General features: G+C 46.7%; 1 protein-coding gene and 1 long non-coding RNA gene across 3 annotated transcripts in view; one reads left to right on the top strand and one right to left on the bottom strand.

Annotated features, from left to right (window-relative positions):
- The window catches only part of stx1a (syntaxin 1A (brain)), a 104,918-nt gene that overhangs the window by 36,961 nt on the left and 51,252 nt on the right, over positions 1-16,705 (bottom strand). For both annotated transcript variants that reach the window (XM_088615840.1, XM_088615839.1), the window contains exons 5-7: positions 12,295-12,369; positions 7,931-8,004; positions 4,910-5,018 (exon numbers count right to left, since the gene is read on the bottom strand). In XM_088615840.1, coding sequence (XP_088471966.1) covers positions 4,910-5,018; positions 7,931-8,004; positions 12,295-12,369 — 258 coding nt within the window. The remainder of the gene's footprint in view (positions 1-4,909; positions 5,019-7,930; positions 8,005-12,294; positions 12,370-16,705) is intronic.
- On the top strand, positions 5,726-10,247 carry LOC148643692 (uncharacterized). Its single transcript, XR_015929016.1, has 3 exons — positions 5,726-5,929; positions 7,952-8,127; positions 8,678-10,247. It is a non-coding gene; the product is annotated as an uncharacterized LOC148643692 (long non-coding RNA).

Here is a 16,705-nt window from a genome sequence, read left to right as displayed (position 1 = left end):
CAGCTAAATGGCTGAATGTCTGCATCTCAACTGTAGCTGCTCTTATATTCTTAAGAAGTTCCTCTGGATGCAAACTAGCAAAAAAGCCAGAATACAATTTACCACATACCAATTAAACAGTACTTGTTATGTTGGTCATTGGTTTCTTTAAGTGACTGACGCTCAAGGAACAGGTGCGAATAGCTTGACGTGTGATTGCAACAGGCTGCTCTCAGGGTCTTGATGCAGTTAAAGTTATGTCGACCTGCGCATATCTAGGAATCTCTCAGAGAATTACAGCAGCCTCAGCCGTGGCTCTCCGTGTTACATGCTTATCCACTTCCCAACTGTGAGCCAAACACATCCGTGGAAAACTGGCAGGCTCTCAGCCTTCACCCCAGGGCTATTTTCCAAGAACACTTCCAGAAACAAACAAAAAAAGAAAAATAAGTCTCTCGCATGTTCAGCCAATGCCCCAGTCCCTCCAGGGTAATCTTGCCAGGACCTGTGTAATATGGCTGGCGGAGATGCCCACAGACATCTGTAGGGTTTGGCTAACCAGTATTCCTGAGCTTGCCAGCTAAATGACACCTGGTCAGCACCTGAAAGGGAGAGCCCACGATGAAGTCAGATCCCTGGAGGAAGAGGAGTGCGAGACGAACAGGTGACGCTCTTCACAGTGCATCAGAAAACTCTAAAAACAAGGTGTCAAAGATGACAAAATATCATGTGGCTGGAAGGTTGCCGGTTCGCGCTCTGACCCCCAGCTTCTCTCCCTGTCTGTGTGTCTCATGGAGAGCAAAGACAAATTCCTAATACAAGAAATTGTACTGTATATGGCCAATAAAGTGATCTTTCAACTTTGACAATGTTGTCAAACATCTTTCAGGGTTACTAAAATTAAAATTTTGCCACACTACCCAGCAGAAAGGTGTTCCTAGTAAGTTATACTCACGCATCGGAGTTAGCTGTGACCCGCTCACAAGCCCTACCAGGGCCAGTATGTGGCTGCTGGGCCTGATTTCATACAGTACCTGCAAAGCTGCCTATTTAATTAGATCTGCTTTTCAGTGTGGAACACAGAGAGCAAATATTAACATTTCTAGAATATTTAATAACCAAAAGATCTTGGGTAAAGATTTACAAAACTCTAGTAAAAGGTTAATTGTATTTGTCTGAAACACTTCACAGGCGTTTTTTCAGCACGATGTACTGCTTCTTCTCTCTCCCTGTCTGCAGGCTGGTGTGACCGTGGCGCTCTCCCGGGGCCACGCGCCTGCCGGTGCGCTCTGCCAGAGCTGCTGTCTGGCCTCGGGCTTTCCCAAAGCGAGGCTTTTCAAGCCTCTGCAAACACGGCCTGCTACAGTAAGCCAATGAGCAGAGGCAGGAGGAAGGAGACAGTGACAGGGAAAGAGAGGAACTAGTGAAGAGGGAGGCAGGGGAGAAGGGAGAGAAAGGCCTGTCCATCATTTCATTTCTTGAGAAATGATACCAGTGTGTTGTATATCAATATACAGAAAGGGATTAACCTCCAAATCCGCTGCTATTAATCAACATGCACTGAACTGGGATCCAAAACAATCGGCTGTTTTGCTGGAGGCAGTGTCATGTTACCCCCCTCCTGTTGGCCCTCTCTCCTTCCTCTGCTCCCCACTTCACGGCAGACGGAAGACTCTCTGGGCGCTCGCCACATCGCCAGCTAATCGCTCATCGACACAGATGAGAACTGTGATTCTGGTCTAACGATGTCTGTTTTTCTCCCAGGAGGCAGCGGGGCACTTTCCCTCAGGGAGCATGAGCGGCTCCTGCTTCACTTTGCAGACTCTACGCCAGCAGGAGGACTTTGACTCGTGCTGATCGGCGACTCCACATGTCATCTTTGAAGCGACATCACTCCTAGTGTCAGGCCACAATTACTTAAATAGCATTGGTGAGAATGGACACCGTTAGGTAGCATGACTTTTAAGCTTCTGCTTGGGTTTTCTTTCAAGGACAGTTCTCTGCTTTTAATGTTAAGGTTGGTCTGAGTATTTGTTTTTATTGCCACTGTCAAGACACAGCCAGTACCCACAAGATAGCAGCCTTATCTGGACCACATTCCCCAGAAGCTGCCAGTCATGTTACCAGCTGTAGGAAGACAAGTGGTCAGGTGACAGTTTAACAGCCAGGAGGCAGAGCAGTTGGAGTGATATCTGCAGTCTGGAGGACAGCAGTCAGAACCTCTCTGTACTCCATTCACCAGAGGGAGGACGACTGACTGTGGAACCTAAGGGTCCTGTCAGTTCGGTGAAACTGAATTTGATAAGTTCTGGACTTTTTAGAAGAGTCTCAGGAGAGACTGAATTGTTTGTTTTGAAGCTGCCCAGTATGACAGATAGGGAATTTGTGAAGAAGCATCAGTTAGAAATTCAAAGAAGAGCTAGGCTTCTGTTTGATTTTGTTTTGCTTGGTGGTAGATTTATTTTGTTTCCCTCATTTTAAATAAAGACCACTGGTTGTATCCTCTTGGCTGTGTGTTTTGGTGTGTCCCCTGTCCTGGACAAGCCCTTGTTAAAGGTCCCATTATAGTGTGCCTAGTGTCCTGTTAAACCAGTGTGTGACAGTGGAACACCATTCAGTCGCTCTGGAAAATTATTTAAGTTAAGGAAAAATTTACACATAAGCAATAAATATCCTGCCACACGTTTTTCCAAGGCAATGTACACAGTTTGTTGCAAGTTGGACAGTTCGCAATAACCAAAAAGGTGCTGCCTCACATATTCAAAGATGTTTAGTAGGAGGACCTGGGTCTGACATTGCCCCGTACTGAATGCACTTCAGCCTGAGACAACCACCACAGTTCCACCACATGGATCAAAGGGAACTTGCAATGCAAATCTCAGTGATCAATGCAGACTGGAAGAACAACACGGCCCCTGTTAGATGTCACACACACCATCCAGGAGGTAATAACCACTGACCTGACAGCATGTCAGCCTAGATCACTTCACTATAGCTGCTTGGACAATAAGTGCAGAATCTCTAACTGATCTCTAATGGAGCTAGAATACAGTCATTTACTACAACCAGGTACAGAGGCAGTCTGTCTGCAACAACAAAGGAATCACTTCCTAAGTCAGCCGAAAACCCAAGCGGAGCATCGTGGAGATAAGCAGCACAGTGATGAAAAACTGCATAGATATATTATAGCACTTATACCATGAATGCAATTTTGTGATTTCAAGATCTGTCCTTGTAATATCACTGCAACTGCTGTAGGCATCTACCTTCTATGGAAACTGGAGCCCTCTGGGGCTGAGCTGAAGCTTTCACCGTGCAGGGAATCAGCAGAAACTAGAGGAAGACAAGGGGACCTGCTGGTGACTGACTAGACGATTTCAGATCGGGCAGATTCTGTACGACGGAGGGATCTGAAAGTGCCGGATCACAGAGGATTTGGTTTCTTGTCCCGTTTCCCGTGCCAAGAAGAGGAAGGAAGTGGACATGGGGGCTGGGGCCCGCGGGGGACAGCAGATGCAGTCAGTCCTGGCCGTGATTTTTCCCCTGGCTGTCGCAGGCAGAGGGGCGGCCCTGGAGAGCCCCAGATGGCCAGGGCAAACAAGGCACAGCTCTGTTCCTGGGCCGCAGCGGGCACTGCCAGGGGGACAGCTGGCACTGGGCTGCTGCCAGGCCCGGCGTCAGTCTCTGCTCCCTCTACTAGAGGCTTCAGCGGTACGCGAAGAGGGGAGGCGTGTTGTGCTGCGCGATATTACAAGATATTACATAATCTGATCTGGATTTCTTGTGCAGAACAGAATAGTTTAGGATCTGTTCAGCTTGATAAGCAATTTCAGGTTTCATTTAACATTCCACGCGCTCAGATTCTTAACCATCATAATTAATTAGATAATTCGCCTGTTTCGAGACTTTAATAATGGAATGACTGAAGATTGCTGGGAACAGAGAGTCTGTTCTCATGCTTGTGTGGATATACTGGAACTTGTCGGTGTCACTGCTCAGTACTGCTGTGGTGTCATTTTGAAGTGAAGCTTCCTGTGGTCAGTGTCCTCGGAGAGAAGGAGGGGGACTGTTATCACACAGAGCACATGTCCATGTGGTTTGCAGGCTTTCACTGGACCTTATCTCTTAATTAGTCAGAAGACTAATTACACTTGATCCAATAAGTGAACTCATTAGTCACTAATTCCACTCTTTTACTGGATGTAACGTAGATACTGATTTAAAGTGACATGTAAGATTGAATGGACAGTAAAAATCAAACACTGTTAACACTCTACTGGACTGAAATGGACACTACGAAAATGGGTTAACATTATTACAATTTTAAACAAAGAAAATATCACAATTTAAAACAGCAGAACTGGAAACCAGTTACAGAAGGCAGGCTGTGAGTAGAATTCAGTCAGGGACTGTCTCTCACCCCATGCAGCCCCAGCATGTGTGTGATGATACTCGACTATCTTTGTGTGAATGAACGTTGACAGAAACCAGGGCTCTGGCGCTGGCTGGGACAACCACCAAGGATCAAGTCACAGAAACCACTCAGGACACTATCTTGGACAGTGATGTCAGGAAGCAGCTCAGAGGGAAACAAGCTGAGGCGGCCCAGGTTCAAAATGAAAACTGCCCGCGAGAATGTGTATTGATTAAGCATCACGTTGTAAAAGGGAATGAAAGAAAACACGATTTGCTTGCAGGAGGTGAAATAAACTCTTCATACAGATTATCAGGTTTCATCTACTGGTGCTCAAGGAAGGCAAAGCTACTTTTTCAGATCAAATAGCAATTTTTACTTTACTGCTTGAATGGAATAAGCAAACAATTCATCAGGAAAATATGTGCGTAAAAGTTTCTGCAGTTGATATATTATAACACCTGTTATAATGAATATGTGTGGCTCCAGTCCAGGGACTGAAGCCACACGACTTACTGATCTCCAGCTGTCGCTGAATCCTGCCCTTGCAGCGCTCCCTGTAATCTGATTGGGTGGCGTTGTACTCTGACATCACTTCCACAAACTTGCGGGACAGGGTGGAATGCTGGGACAACAGGAGAAAAACAGGAGCAGAAATGAGATACATTGACGTCATGGCGCTGCCCTCTCAAGATAATGAATCACCTCCGAATCAAGTTCCATTGCGTACAAGCATAATGTTTATAGTACAGACCGCGATGCAGAAGGAAATACAGCAGTTGTGTTTGCTTATTGCCGGTGTTGAAGCTTTCTCTTTGTACAGGAATGTTCATCATTAAAACCATCTAGTTGTGCTCATCAGCTACCTCGGTGTTTCTCTACCTCACCTATCCATTGACACACTTGTGTAAGTATAAAGAATGTGCAGTATCCTAGGCCCTGCCCTACACATAGAGATGTGATCCACTGTTGACAGTACCGTGGAAGAGATGTGATCCACTGTTGACAGTACCGTGGAAGAGATGTGATCCTTCTACACTGTGGAAGAGATTGATCAACTGTTGACAGTACTGTGGAAGAGATGTGATCCACTGTTGACAGTACCGTGGAAGAGATGTGATCCTGCTACACTGTGGAAGAGATTGCTACCATGACTTTTCTGGTTCTGCTCCTCACTCACTGGAAGAAGAAATCTGACCATGTTTGCTGCCCTGAAGCCCTCTGGTTCAGGCACTATTTCGGAATGAAGGGGCTTTGGGAAGGCAGCGGGGCTGGGACTTGAGTCACCCTGGGAGCGCTGGGTTGCTGCTCGGCGGCAGTGTGAGGGACAGAGGCAAGTGGCAGCATGTGACACAGAAGACTGCCAGCATCCCACTCCACTCTCAACAAGCTGCCTGGCAGACGACTGCTGAGCCAGGGAACACGAGAGACCCTGCAGATGGAGCGTGCAGCTCAACCTCCCCTGCCAGAACCCTTCCCAGAATTCGGCATGGATCGCCTTCTCATAAACTCTGAAGAGGAAGGCAAAGTGAAAAGGTACGGAGTATTTTCCCAATAAATTAGGCTTTTGTACCTGACTGATGATAAACTGTGAGAGGGAATTCTTCAATAGAGCTGATGCATTTTGAGACAAGGAATGCACGCACACACTACCGTGCTGGCTTGACTCTCTGGGACGGCACGTTTGGGAAGGGGGTTAGGGACACTGTAATCTGAAGAACAGCAGCAGACCCCTGAGCTGCTCAGCTGGTAAAGGGTCTCGCTTTGAGCGCCGCGGAGCCTGGGTCGCATCGCCAGCCTGCAGTGCCAGGCAGCGGCAGGGCTTAAAGACGGTGTTGGGCAGGGGCTTTGTCAGAGGGGTGGCCAGGAGTGACAGGTGCCAGCTCATTTTAGGCATCACCAAAAATCCCATATTGTCACTTACCAACTGAAGAAAACGTTAATGTAGAAAACAATGACAATGCGTCTTTAATGGTTTTTCAGAGCGTACATGTAGCCCATGCTGTAAAAGGTGGGTGCTGACGAACGTGCAGCAGGTCTTTGGAGATCAGTGAAAGCTGCCCGAGACTGTGGCTCGGGGCCGTGATGACATCGCTGTCAGTTCAGTTTCAGGAATGAACCGATAGTGATTAATGTACACTTGATTCTGGGAGCTGATCTTCTGACGTTATGATTGCTCCTGACAGTCCTTGTTCTCCCCACCTGGGCACAGACTGCCAGAAAAATGAGTCTTTAATTGTTGACTCCAAACAGAGAGGCTTTGCAATGCAAATATTTCCAAATTATTAGAGAAAGGAATGAATGAATCCTAGAAGAACAGCTGCAACAATTTGTACTGATTAATCAGCACCCTGTGGGAAGGAATAAAATAAATGGGATCACCTAGCGAGAGAAATACATGAGATATTTCCCACAAAGGCATCGTTTTTGCTTAGTTTAATCGAAGGCAGTTGTTTTCCATTAAAAATGCTTTTTTTAAAATTTGATTACATAACTGGAGAATGGGCACAGGAATATCAAATCATGAAGTCTCCCTAATCGATCATTTTAACTCTTCAATTGCATGAAATGTATTAAATTAATCCATTAAACAAATAAATTATTAATCATTTCAGGCAACGGCACTGACCATCACAGACTGTGCTTTAACGCACAGGAACTGTATATAAACAACCGCCAGATTTCTGGCTCGGATGAATTGCTTGTCTCTGTACTAATAAAACATATCGACTGACAGCTCAACAGCCATCTGATAGCACATCTCCACGCACAGCACAGAGAAGAAGGGCAGAGTGCTGACAGACTTGTTCGTCATACCTCTGTCCCCTGAAGGCAATTTAATACAATCCATCACTTTCTTTGCTGTCTTCGAAAAATCTCAGTGTGCAAAGTAACCAGAGGTGTATTTGAATTTTTATGTAATTAGAGGAGTATAGTGTCTTTACTGTCCTTTTTCTAATCACCTAGCAGCTGACTAAGAAACAGAAATCATCCAACAATGCAAATTAAATCTTTAGCCCCAGGTAGTGAGAGTAGAAACAGACACTTAATTTCAGCTTTCACCAGCTTTTATTTCTATTTGTTCCTTGCCTGTTAAGCTATTAAATTAAGCATGGTGTTGCTGGGTGGCACATTGGTGCAGTGGTTTGCAATGCTGGATCTCGCTGCTGGGGCCCAGGGTTCAATTCCTGGGCGCTGTCTGTGTGGAGCTCATATGTTCTCCCTGTGTAAACATGGGACTCCTCCCAGAGTCCGAAGACATCCTGGCAGGAGAACTGGCTTCTGGGAAACCGGCCCTGGCGTGAGTGTGTGTGTGTGTCTATCTGCCCTGCAATGGACAAGTGTGCTGTCCAGGGGGCACCCTGCCTTGTGCCCGTTGCTTGCCAGGACAGGCTCTGGCTCTCCCTGACCGTAAATTAGATGAAGTGGTTAGAAAATGAATGGATGGACGGGTGCTGTTATGTATACGAGGCCATGGATTTGAACCCAAGTCTCAGTCACATGACTGGGTGCCCTGAGGGCTGCTGAGCCCCTTACCTGTGTCTTCCGTATCCGCAGGTCTGCAGACGAGCGGTTGAGGCCCTCTTCCTGCTCGATGGTCTGCTCGATGCCTGTCAGCACACAGAGAGAGAACAGGCGGTCAGACTCCCCTGGGCCTGTTCGAGCTCCGTGCGAATCAGAGGACGGCGGCTCACAGGAAGACAAGGGGAACGTTTCACAGCTACTCCAATCAAGTATGAGAACCACAGCCACTGGTAACAAGTAACAAGTGCTGGTTTAAAATCCAGGGAACGCAGAAGAAGAGTTTAATATGCCCAAATATGGAGAATAACACTGAAACGCGTCTATGAAAAGCCTTGAATTTTAAACAAGACGGGCACAGAAACACTGTCGGTTCAGCCCTCCCAAGCCAAACTCCAGTTTTCTCCCCGCCATATCTTGTCACCTTTCAGCGTGAAATTTTCACAGTTGACTTGGCGAATTCTTTTTGTTTTCATTATCAGACGTGTCAATCAACACACAGCGCACAGTGTCTAGCCCTCAGCTGACGCTTGGTGCTGTGAGTTAGTCACACGCCTGCCGGCCACGTGTGCCCTCGCAGCTGTCCAATTTGGAGAGAGCTGCACTGACGTCATGGTCACGCCAGCAAGGCAGCAGTTTTAAACCAGTTTTAGCCCCGCTAAGAAAAAACCTGAGTTAAGAAATAAATATTACAAGTGGTTTACATAAAGTTAAAGATTTTATCAGTGCGGGTCAATAATTTTCCTTCTCCTGCTTTTACAGCTTATCTGGATAATTAACACTCAGCTTCCTCGTCACGGGTGTGAACAGGGCTGCCCAGGTCAGCGGGCAGCGGTGATGCCCTGCACCTTTGGGTCGTGCATTTCAGATCATCGCACATTTCTGAACACGGACAGACAAGAGGCCAACAAGATGCCACACTCTGACATTTTAGCTGATTTTTCCCGAGGAGGAAAGCCGTAAGCTCCTTACAGCACAAGACAACTTTTTCATAGCATGGCCATAAACAAATTCTAATATGACCTCCAAATATGGATGATTTTCCCTATATTAAGTAAACAGTGGGCAGAACTGAGGGGTTTGTTACTGGTGTGCTGGATGTATTGTGAATCAGACAGCGGCAGCAGGGCATCTTTTTATAGGTCTGAGGATAGACAGAACAGCGTTCCATTTGCTAAACGCCTTGGCAGCTTCTACACCTACAGCAGGGGGTTTCTGAAGCCAAAGGCTGAGTGCAGAGATGAGTTCACAATACCTAAAGGTGCCTGCTAAGTGGCTCAGTCAGTACAGGTGCTTGTTCAGAACACAGTTTGCGTTCTGTGGCCCAGATGCACCGAGTGGTGAGGTTCGGGTGGGTGTTAGACAGCCGGGGTACTTTGGGTTGTGGTGTACTGGCAACTTCTGCGACTTGTTGGATGAAGCTAAGAGATGCTGCGCTCCTCGATGGACGTCAGAAGATGAATGTCTCTGACAGGTGGGCTCGCTTTGTCATTTTCTCTATGCAAACACAGGAGCTATCGGTGGAAAGCTGAGTCTTGCAGTTTTCCTCGATATCTCCGCCACTTCATGAAACTGGGGTCCTCTCGATCTCCATCTTAACCCAGTGAGGACAACAGTTTTCTTCTTTGCCCAACAGTAAGTCATTCTTAGTGCTTCCAAATCTTTGTCAAACAGTTCAAGCAGCTGAGGATTTCAGTTTCATTCTGCCGATCGGGGTCGTTGTCCAGCCGGTTGACACGCTGCCCGGCTCCGTCAACGAGCTCCTTGTGTTTCTGTTCCGAGCTCCTGGTCCCTCCTGTGAGCCAATCCCACTCTTCCCCGGTGCTAGAAACCAGGCAGCATAACACAGGAGCAAATGCCCATGTATGAATTACAGCTTTCTTCTCTCTTGTGGAATAATTTGTTTCCATTACCTCCTGGTAAAAGAAAGGCGCAGTGCAGACTCTGACAGCTTCTGCTGGGTTAGGAACACCATCTATAGATGGTATTCAAGTTCACTCCAGGACTAAATTAACGGGAAAAAAAACATTTGCAGTAGTTTTGGACACAGTAATAAAAATATTTTTTTCATTCAATTTACATAAAAAATCATTCCTTCATATGAAGCTGTGTGCAGAGTCTATAATTCCTCGAAGGTGCAGCAGAAATCTGGCTAATTTTTGTCCTGTAAGACTCCTGCACACCATCATTGGTGAATGGAAGGGTTCTTTTTTACAACCTTTCAGTTATTCAGGCGCCCAGTAAGCTGCTGTTACACCCCAAATCGATTGTCCACATCTGCTTGGTGAGCCCCAGTGGTGATGGCACACAGACTCGAACCTGCAACACCAGGCTCCTGGAGCGGTGTCTCTGTGACCTGAGGCAGTCGGGAGCCCACAGCTTGTGGGATTGTACACTTGTGTGATGAGACTGCGTGGGATTTGCGGTGCAGGAAAGAGTCACAGTAAGATGCGACAGCAGGTTAAGGGACAGGTGTACAGGGCTGCACCAGCGGTAGGGCGATCACCTGCAAGGCCTGAGAAACAGTGTGAGGGGCAGCTGCTTGCGTACAGACCTCTGGAAGACTGGTAGACTGGCAATGACTAACGCCTCCCTGCCTGTGCTGCACTGCTCCTGGCCTCTAGTGTTCAGAAAGTCCCCATGATAAACACACAGAGCTCCACTCCTTCGTCCGCCGCTCGGCCTTTCACCCCTGAACTCTCCCTGGGGACAGCGATCCATACAAATCCGTTCAGCAGAAAGAAAACTCCCGATTTCACATCAGCCAATCACTTTACCAGCTGTCGACGTCTAGTTACTGAGGCGAATTCCTCGTCATGACCAAACGCCCCTGATCAGTGAACTCTCCAATCTCTGCCTTTAAACTTCAAAACATCTGATGAAGTCCACAGTTTTGTGACTGCGGCTCACCACCGCTACCAGCTCCGTGTGAGTGCAATATACAGTATATAAATATCTGAGAGATTGAGCTCCTGCTGTCAGGCTTCTTGGCGGCACACAGAGAGAAGAACATCTGAAAGGAGAGCGATCTGCAGTCTCAGATCCCCGCTCAGATGTGGAAGGCAGAGGGATTGTCATCTCAAAGGTAAAAACGAATCCATTTGAACAGTAATTGAAAGCCTCTGCACACACACACACATGCGCGCACACACACACACAGAGAGAAGAGAAGAGCATTATCAACCCAGAATGCAGTGAAGCTGGGAAAGGCAGTTTTGCAGAAAATGAAGCAGTGAATAAATACAGGGGACTGTGTAAATATATACAGCTACTGTATATTGGGGGTCCAATATATATTTCAAATAGACCCCAAATCTCCAGACTTTGCAATGTAAAACTCTGCACTTGGTGTTTATATTGTGACTTTCAAATTCTATATATCTCAAGTCTATTACTGTAAAAATACTGGAGCCACTGCTTAAATTCTATATACACATACAATATACCTACCTACAGTATCTGCAGTGAAGAAGGTTTCAGAGCTGATACGTATCCTATTTCTATATTTATCTGTACAATTAGTCACTCATTATCCCTTCATATATACTGCACACTGCTCTGCAAACATCTTCGACACAATCTGGAGCGGCAATATTTAATGTTATGAGCATCAACAATTCACTCAAGGTATCCAGTAGTGAACAATAATGATTCTAGAACAATAATGACTCTTAGTAATGCACTGTAGCTTAGGTTAGGGTGTGAAGATACTGTACCAACCCTTTAGCAATATTGAATTCACATTGATCAGAATCTAATTACAGCTACTGAAGCTGAACGGTACATGAGCAGCCAATATGAAGTGTGGTAGGAGCTCATCCATCACACTTTCCCTGCCAATCTAAGAGACTCATTGTCAGATGTTCTTCATCATTAACATTATTTGTTCCTCTGGACACATCCATTAAGCTAAAAGGCTGCACAAACTAAGCCGCAGAAAATAACAGTCAAAGTCATTCTAATAGTAGAAAAACGTATTAAGATGTCTAAGATTTTTACAGTCTGTGTCCATTTCCAGTGACTACACCTATGCACCTATTTTGTGACCAGTTCACCCAATAATTCAGGGTCTTGAGGGAGCCAGAGCCCATCCTGGCAAGCCATGGGTACCCCTGGATGAGATGCCAGTCCATCGCCAGGCAGACAGACACACACTCACACCAGGGCCAGTTTCTCCAGAAGCCAATCCACCTGCCCCAGCACGTGGGAGGAAACTGCAGCTCCCAACATTCCACTCATGTCCGCTGTAGGCGCCACACAATCGTGTTGGCTTCCTGTCCTGCCCTGACGTTCATTCTGCCACTTCCTTCCTTCTTGAGGTGGCGTTAGAGGGGTGTGGAGGTGGCTGTGAGGGGGAAGGAGAGACCCCCGACTCTTACTCTTTAACTTGGAGCGCACTTTGTTAGCCAGCTTCTTAATGTCCGTCATGAGCTCCTCCAGCTCCTCCTTGGTTTCTGTGAAGAGAAGAAGGAGTACTGTTCAGAGACTCTCTTTTTTACCTTTAGACACCAGCAGGGACTAAAACCAGAAAGGCCGGGCTGTTCTTCTGCTACTGCAGATGGTATCTAGTAGACACTTATTAGATATGTGCTGAAATGCAAAACACAGTTTATACACAGTAGGTATAATGAGCTGTTTTTCTTTCTGTGTCCCTCACCCAGGCACGGTACATGGTGTTTATCAAGTGGGGAAAAACGCCCAGAGTAAACATTCTACATGAACAACACAAATAAAATTCCATTTTTCATTTCACTGTCTAGATTAGATCACATTTCTAGCTGTTGTTCTTAAATTAAAGTAATCGACTTTCTTCCTTCCGAGTTCTGCAGCACTTACTGTACTACGGACACTGGAGGATCTAACTCTCCATATCCAGTGTGTCCAATAGATCCACTATTTACTGCTGCATGACTGAAAAAATAAAGAACTGAGAAAGAAGAAAGGTGCAGAACTCTCGTCACGAGCTGTTCCTTTAAGGACCGGATGTTGGGACTTTCCAGGGTGTTTGTGCAAACAGTCCATTGGAAAAGAGCAGACAGCTGGGTGTGGGATGGTAGAGTCCTGGTAGCTTAGACTTGGTTCCATGAGACCCAGGTGGTTGACCCTGTGGACTTGATGTAGATGCTTAGGAGAGCTCCCCGATAATGTTTCCCCTCCTGGCTCTGTCTGGGGAGCGCTCATTTTGATATGCCGAAAGCGCACGGGGTCACACAGCAGACGTGCAGAGGCGCGGTCAGGAGCAGAGGCGCAGTGTGTCGCTGTGACGCGCTCGCCGCCTCCCTGTCACAGTGACGGATGGGCGCTGCCTTAATCCCTCCCCCTGCAGCGGGGGCAGAGGGGCAGCTTTCACACGGGCGGCTACCCGCCTTCCCAGCCCTCCGGTAGCAGGTGCGTAGGTATCCCATGTGTGAAAAGATCCCTGCATGTTTGTTTGATAATCTAGGTTTAATTAAAGATCAATAACAGCACAGAGCAGTGAAGAGTATGATCATTAAAAGTCAGCCCCCAGCTCTGGGCTGGAGAACACTACTAATTACGTGAAGAAGGAAGACAAACTCAACCGCAGCATGTTGTGTTGCACTCTATACAGAGCTGGTGCCAGACACAGTTTGCTTTATTACACCTTGCAGAGAAGGAAATGAGAGGTACACAGTGTGCAGCGGTGCTCACAACACCACATCAGATCACACAGGAGGAGGCTGTTAGGCTCCTTGCGTTCACCTGGTTCTGTTTCAGTCACATAACCAGTACTGCTCATCCTGGGAGCACACCTGCCCTGCAAAAAAGGATGATTTACAGTAGCCAATCAAGCCCCACCTAGATGTTTCTGGGAGATGAGAGGAAACGTGTGCACCTAGCAAGAGCTGAAGACAATGAGGAACATGCAAACTCCACCCACACAGAAAGGATCCAAAGCTGGAATTGAACCCAGGGCCCTGGAGCTGTGCGAAAACAGTGCTACTCACCACTGTGCCATCCTCTGTGTGTGCTAGATTCACAAAATGCGATTCCCAAGATATGATTCAGCAATAGGCACAGAAATCTCAGCAAAAATGTACTTTTTGATATCATAAAAACTACTATAACACCATCAGCACAAGAGTCTGACAGCAAATGACAGTCATCTGACCCACAGTGCCAGATGAAATCCACAGGCGTGAGTCAGTGCCTCCGAGGGGCAGGCAGGCTGCTGCTACACAAGCACAGCGCTCCCATCCGGGAGGGAGGAACCTTTCGCTTGATCCAAGACAACTGAAGCTGTTTCAAGGCCAGATCAGATCAAATAAACCTCAAAGATCCTCAAAAATCTTCAAATGTCTTTGCATAAAAATGTTTTTCCTTGATCCTCCAGTAATCGAAGAACTCTGAACTTGACTGTGTTCATTGATAGAACCCCCTCTATCATCAAGGGACTGCTCAATCTTCCCACTACACTTGTTTCACAAACGTAAGTCTTCATCACGATCGACTGCACCAACCAGCCAACAGTGCACATGGTCCACTCTGTAGGATTTCCATGCTGCTCATTTCGATCAAGCCAGCAAATCTGACCAAACCTGCCCTGACCCGAATGTGTCTGCATTGTGCTTTTTTCTGTGGAAGGAAGGCCTGACAAACCACGATGCCTTTTCTTCTCACAGTGGCATGTGCAAGGCGATGTGCAGTTTAGAGGCCACAGACTGAGGGGGAAACTGCAACGGACATCGAGCAGGACTAACACGTCTGCGGAGCAGTGGCAGCGCGCTGTTTGTTGATCACAGCGTGACTATGTGGGTAACAGGGAGGCGGCCCACTCAAACCTTCTGAGCAGTGCTGTTTTCTGACCCACTTGCACAAGTTTCCTGAGTGATAGAAGCAACCAGTTAATTAGCTGCCAGGGAAGTCCTGCAAGTGCCTGACTTTCAAGCGCTGTTGTTCTACAAAGAAAGCCGCTGCCTGTTTTAAAAAAAGACTGCTCAAACCCACACAGTCACACAGGGCAGAAAACGTCTCCTGTGCAGAGGACACCAGCAGCTTTCCCACCATGTTCGATCGCTCACTCAGAAACCCGGACTCAGTCTGTGCATCTTCAAAAACAATGTTTGAAGAAGGCCACAAACTTTGATTTCAAATCAAATTTCAAAACCTACGAGCATGAAATCAATTCATATCTCCTAAAGTGTCAAATTTCTGATGGAGTCATAAATCACACGCTTGATTCTGTCCCAGGATTCAGAAAATGCAGCCCGATGTGACCAAGTACACTGAGAATCACATAATACGACACTTCAAAGAGCTCCGAAATCTCCGTCATTATTCCTCATAACCTGAAAAATCAATACCGCTGTAGTGCTTATAAAACATCACTCTCAAGCACAGCGTGGCCTCCACACACGGCACAGGCGTCTCTTTCACCACGAAAGAAAACAGAATCAGAACGATTAACTGTGTCAAGTTAAAGAGCCACTTGCCGTTCACATAAACTAAACTGGATTTGTTTTCTGAAACTTAAGGTTAATCCCCAGTGCTCTTTCAGAAGGGCAGAAATTGTTGTTTTCTGTGGTTGTGAAGAGAAGACGTGCCATCCCAGGTGGAGAACAGCTCCTGGAGAGGACCATGGCCGACAGGGGTCGTGCGCAATCGCAGCTCGTCTGCTTTCCCCGGCAGCTGGGAGAGGAGGGATGAGGGCTTTGCACATTCACAGCCCAGGCAGGGGAGCTGACCTTCCCCAAGAACTGCTCTCTCTCAGAGTTCCCTCTGGTTCGTGTGTGTCCCCTGTGATGGACTGGTGTTCCATCTTGCTCCCTGTGTTTCCCAGATGGGCTCTCCGATGATTGATAGAAAGGGGCATTTTCATGACTTTTCACCAATTTTACAACACAGCTAAGGTTACTCGCTCACTATACATAGTTTCTGAACACCTGCTCTTATCTGTCAGCTGTACCTCTCCTGAGTTGATTAAACACTTGCTCATTCTTGTATGTAGATGTTAACGTGTTTTTACAGAACAAACATCCAATACAAGGTGCTGGTAGTTACAGTGCATCCTCCACAAATATTTTTTAATATTTCCAATTTTCTTTTGATAGTAAAATTGGTACTTTACTCTTTGCTATGATTGGAATGGGAAAAAAGAAAAAGAAACACAGTCCGGGTCCAGGTGAAACCTAGAGTCCATTGCAAACATGAGTCCATTTTCCATGCAAACACAAGTCATTTAGAGTTTCCTTCCAATAACACTGCCACTCGCGGGTGGTGTGGGACTGCGGTGCAGAATCGATCTGAAGCGGTTTCCCACATTTTCATGAGCTGCTTATTGAACGAACCGGAAGAAAAAACCACTGTTGATATTAGTAATTAGTATAGATCTAATCCAGATAATGTAATAATGAGCTATAGATTTTCAGGGCCTGGTATGATCTGGATTATTTTATGACCAAGATCACTCTGCTTAGATTAGAGATTAGAGCTAAAACAGACAGCACTGCAGAGACGTTGTCTGAGCTTTTGCATTTAACGCATTACTGCCAATAAAGAAACACGGCCCTGGAGACACAGGTGGAAAAAAAGGTGAATGAGAGGCACCTTTTTCACATGCAAAGCAGAAGCTGATTTTCTGGCTGGGTGGGAAAATTGCAATGAGGCTGTCAGTGTGAACTCAGCATGCTGCAGCACAGCAGCGACTCCCATTGAGGCACAGCCTTCTCGAACCCTACCTCACCACTCGCGCCCAGCATTCTCTGCTCCGGCCACTTTCTACCAGCTAATCCCAACATCCTGGCAAGCAACGGGCGCAGGGCAGGGTACACC

This window comes from Lepisosteus platostomus, chromosome 22 (assembly GCF_059453375.1).
Source record: "Lepisosteus platostomus isolate fLepPlt1 chromosome 22, fLepPlt1.hap1, whole genome shotgun sequence".
Lineage (NCBI taxonomy): Eukaryota > Metazoa > Chordata > Actinopteri > Semionotiformes > Lepisosteidae > Lepisosteus > Lepisosteus platostomus.
Note: the sequence above shows the minus strand (reverse complement) of the source record. Positions and strands in the feature narration are given on the sequence as shown.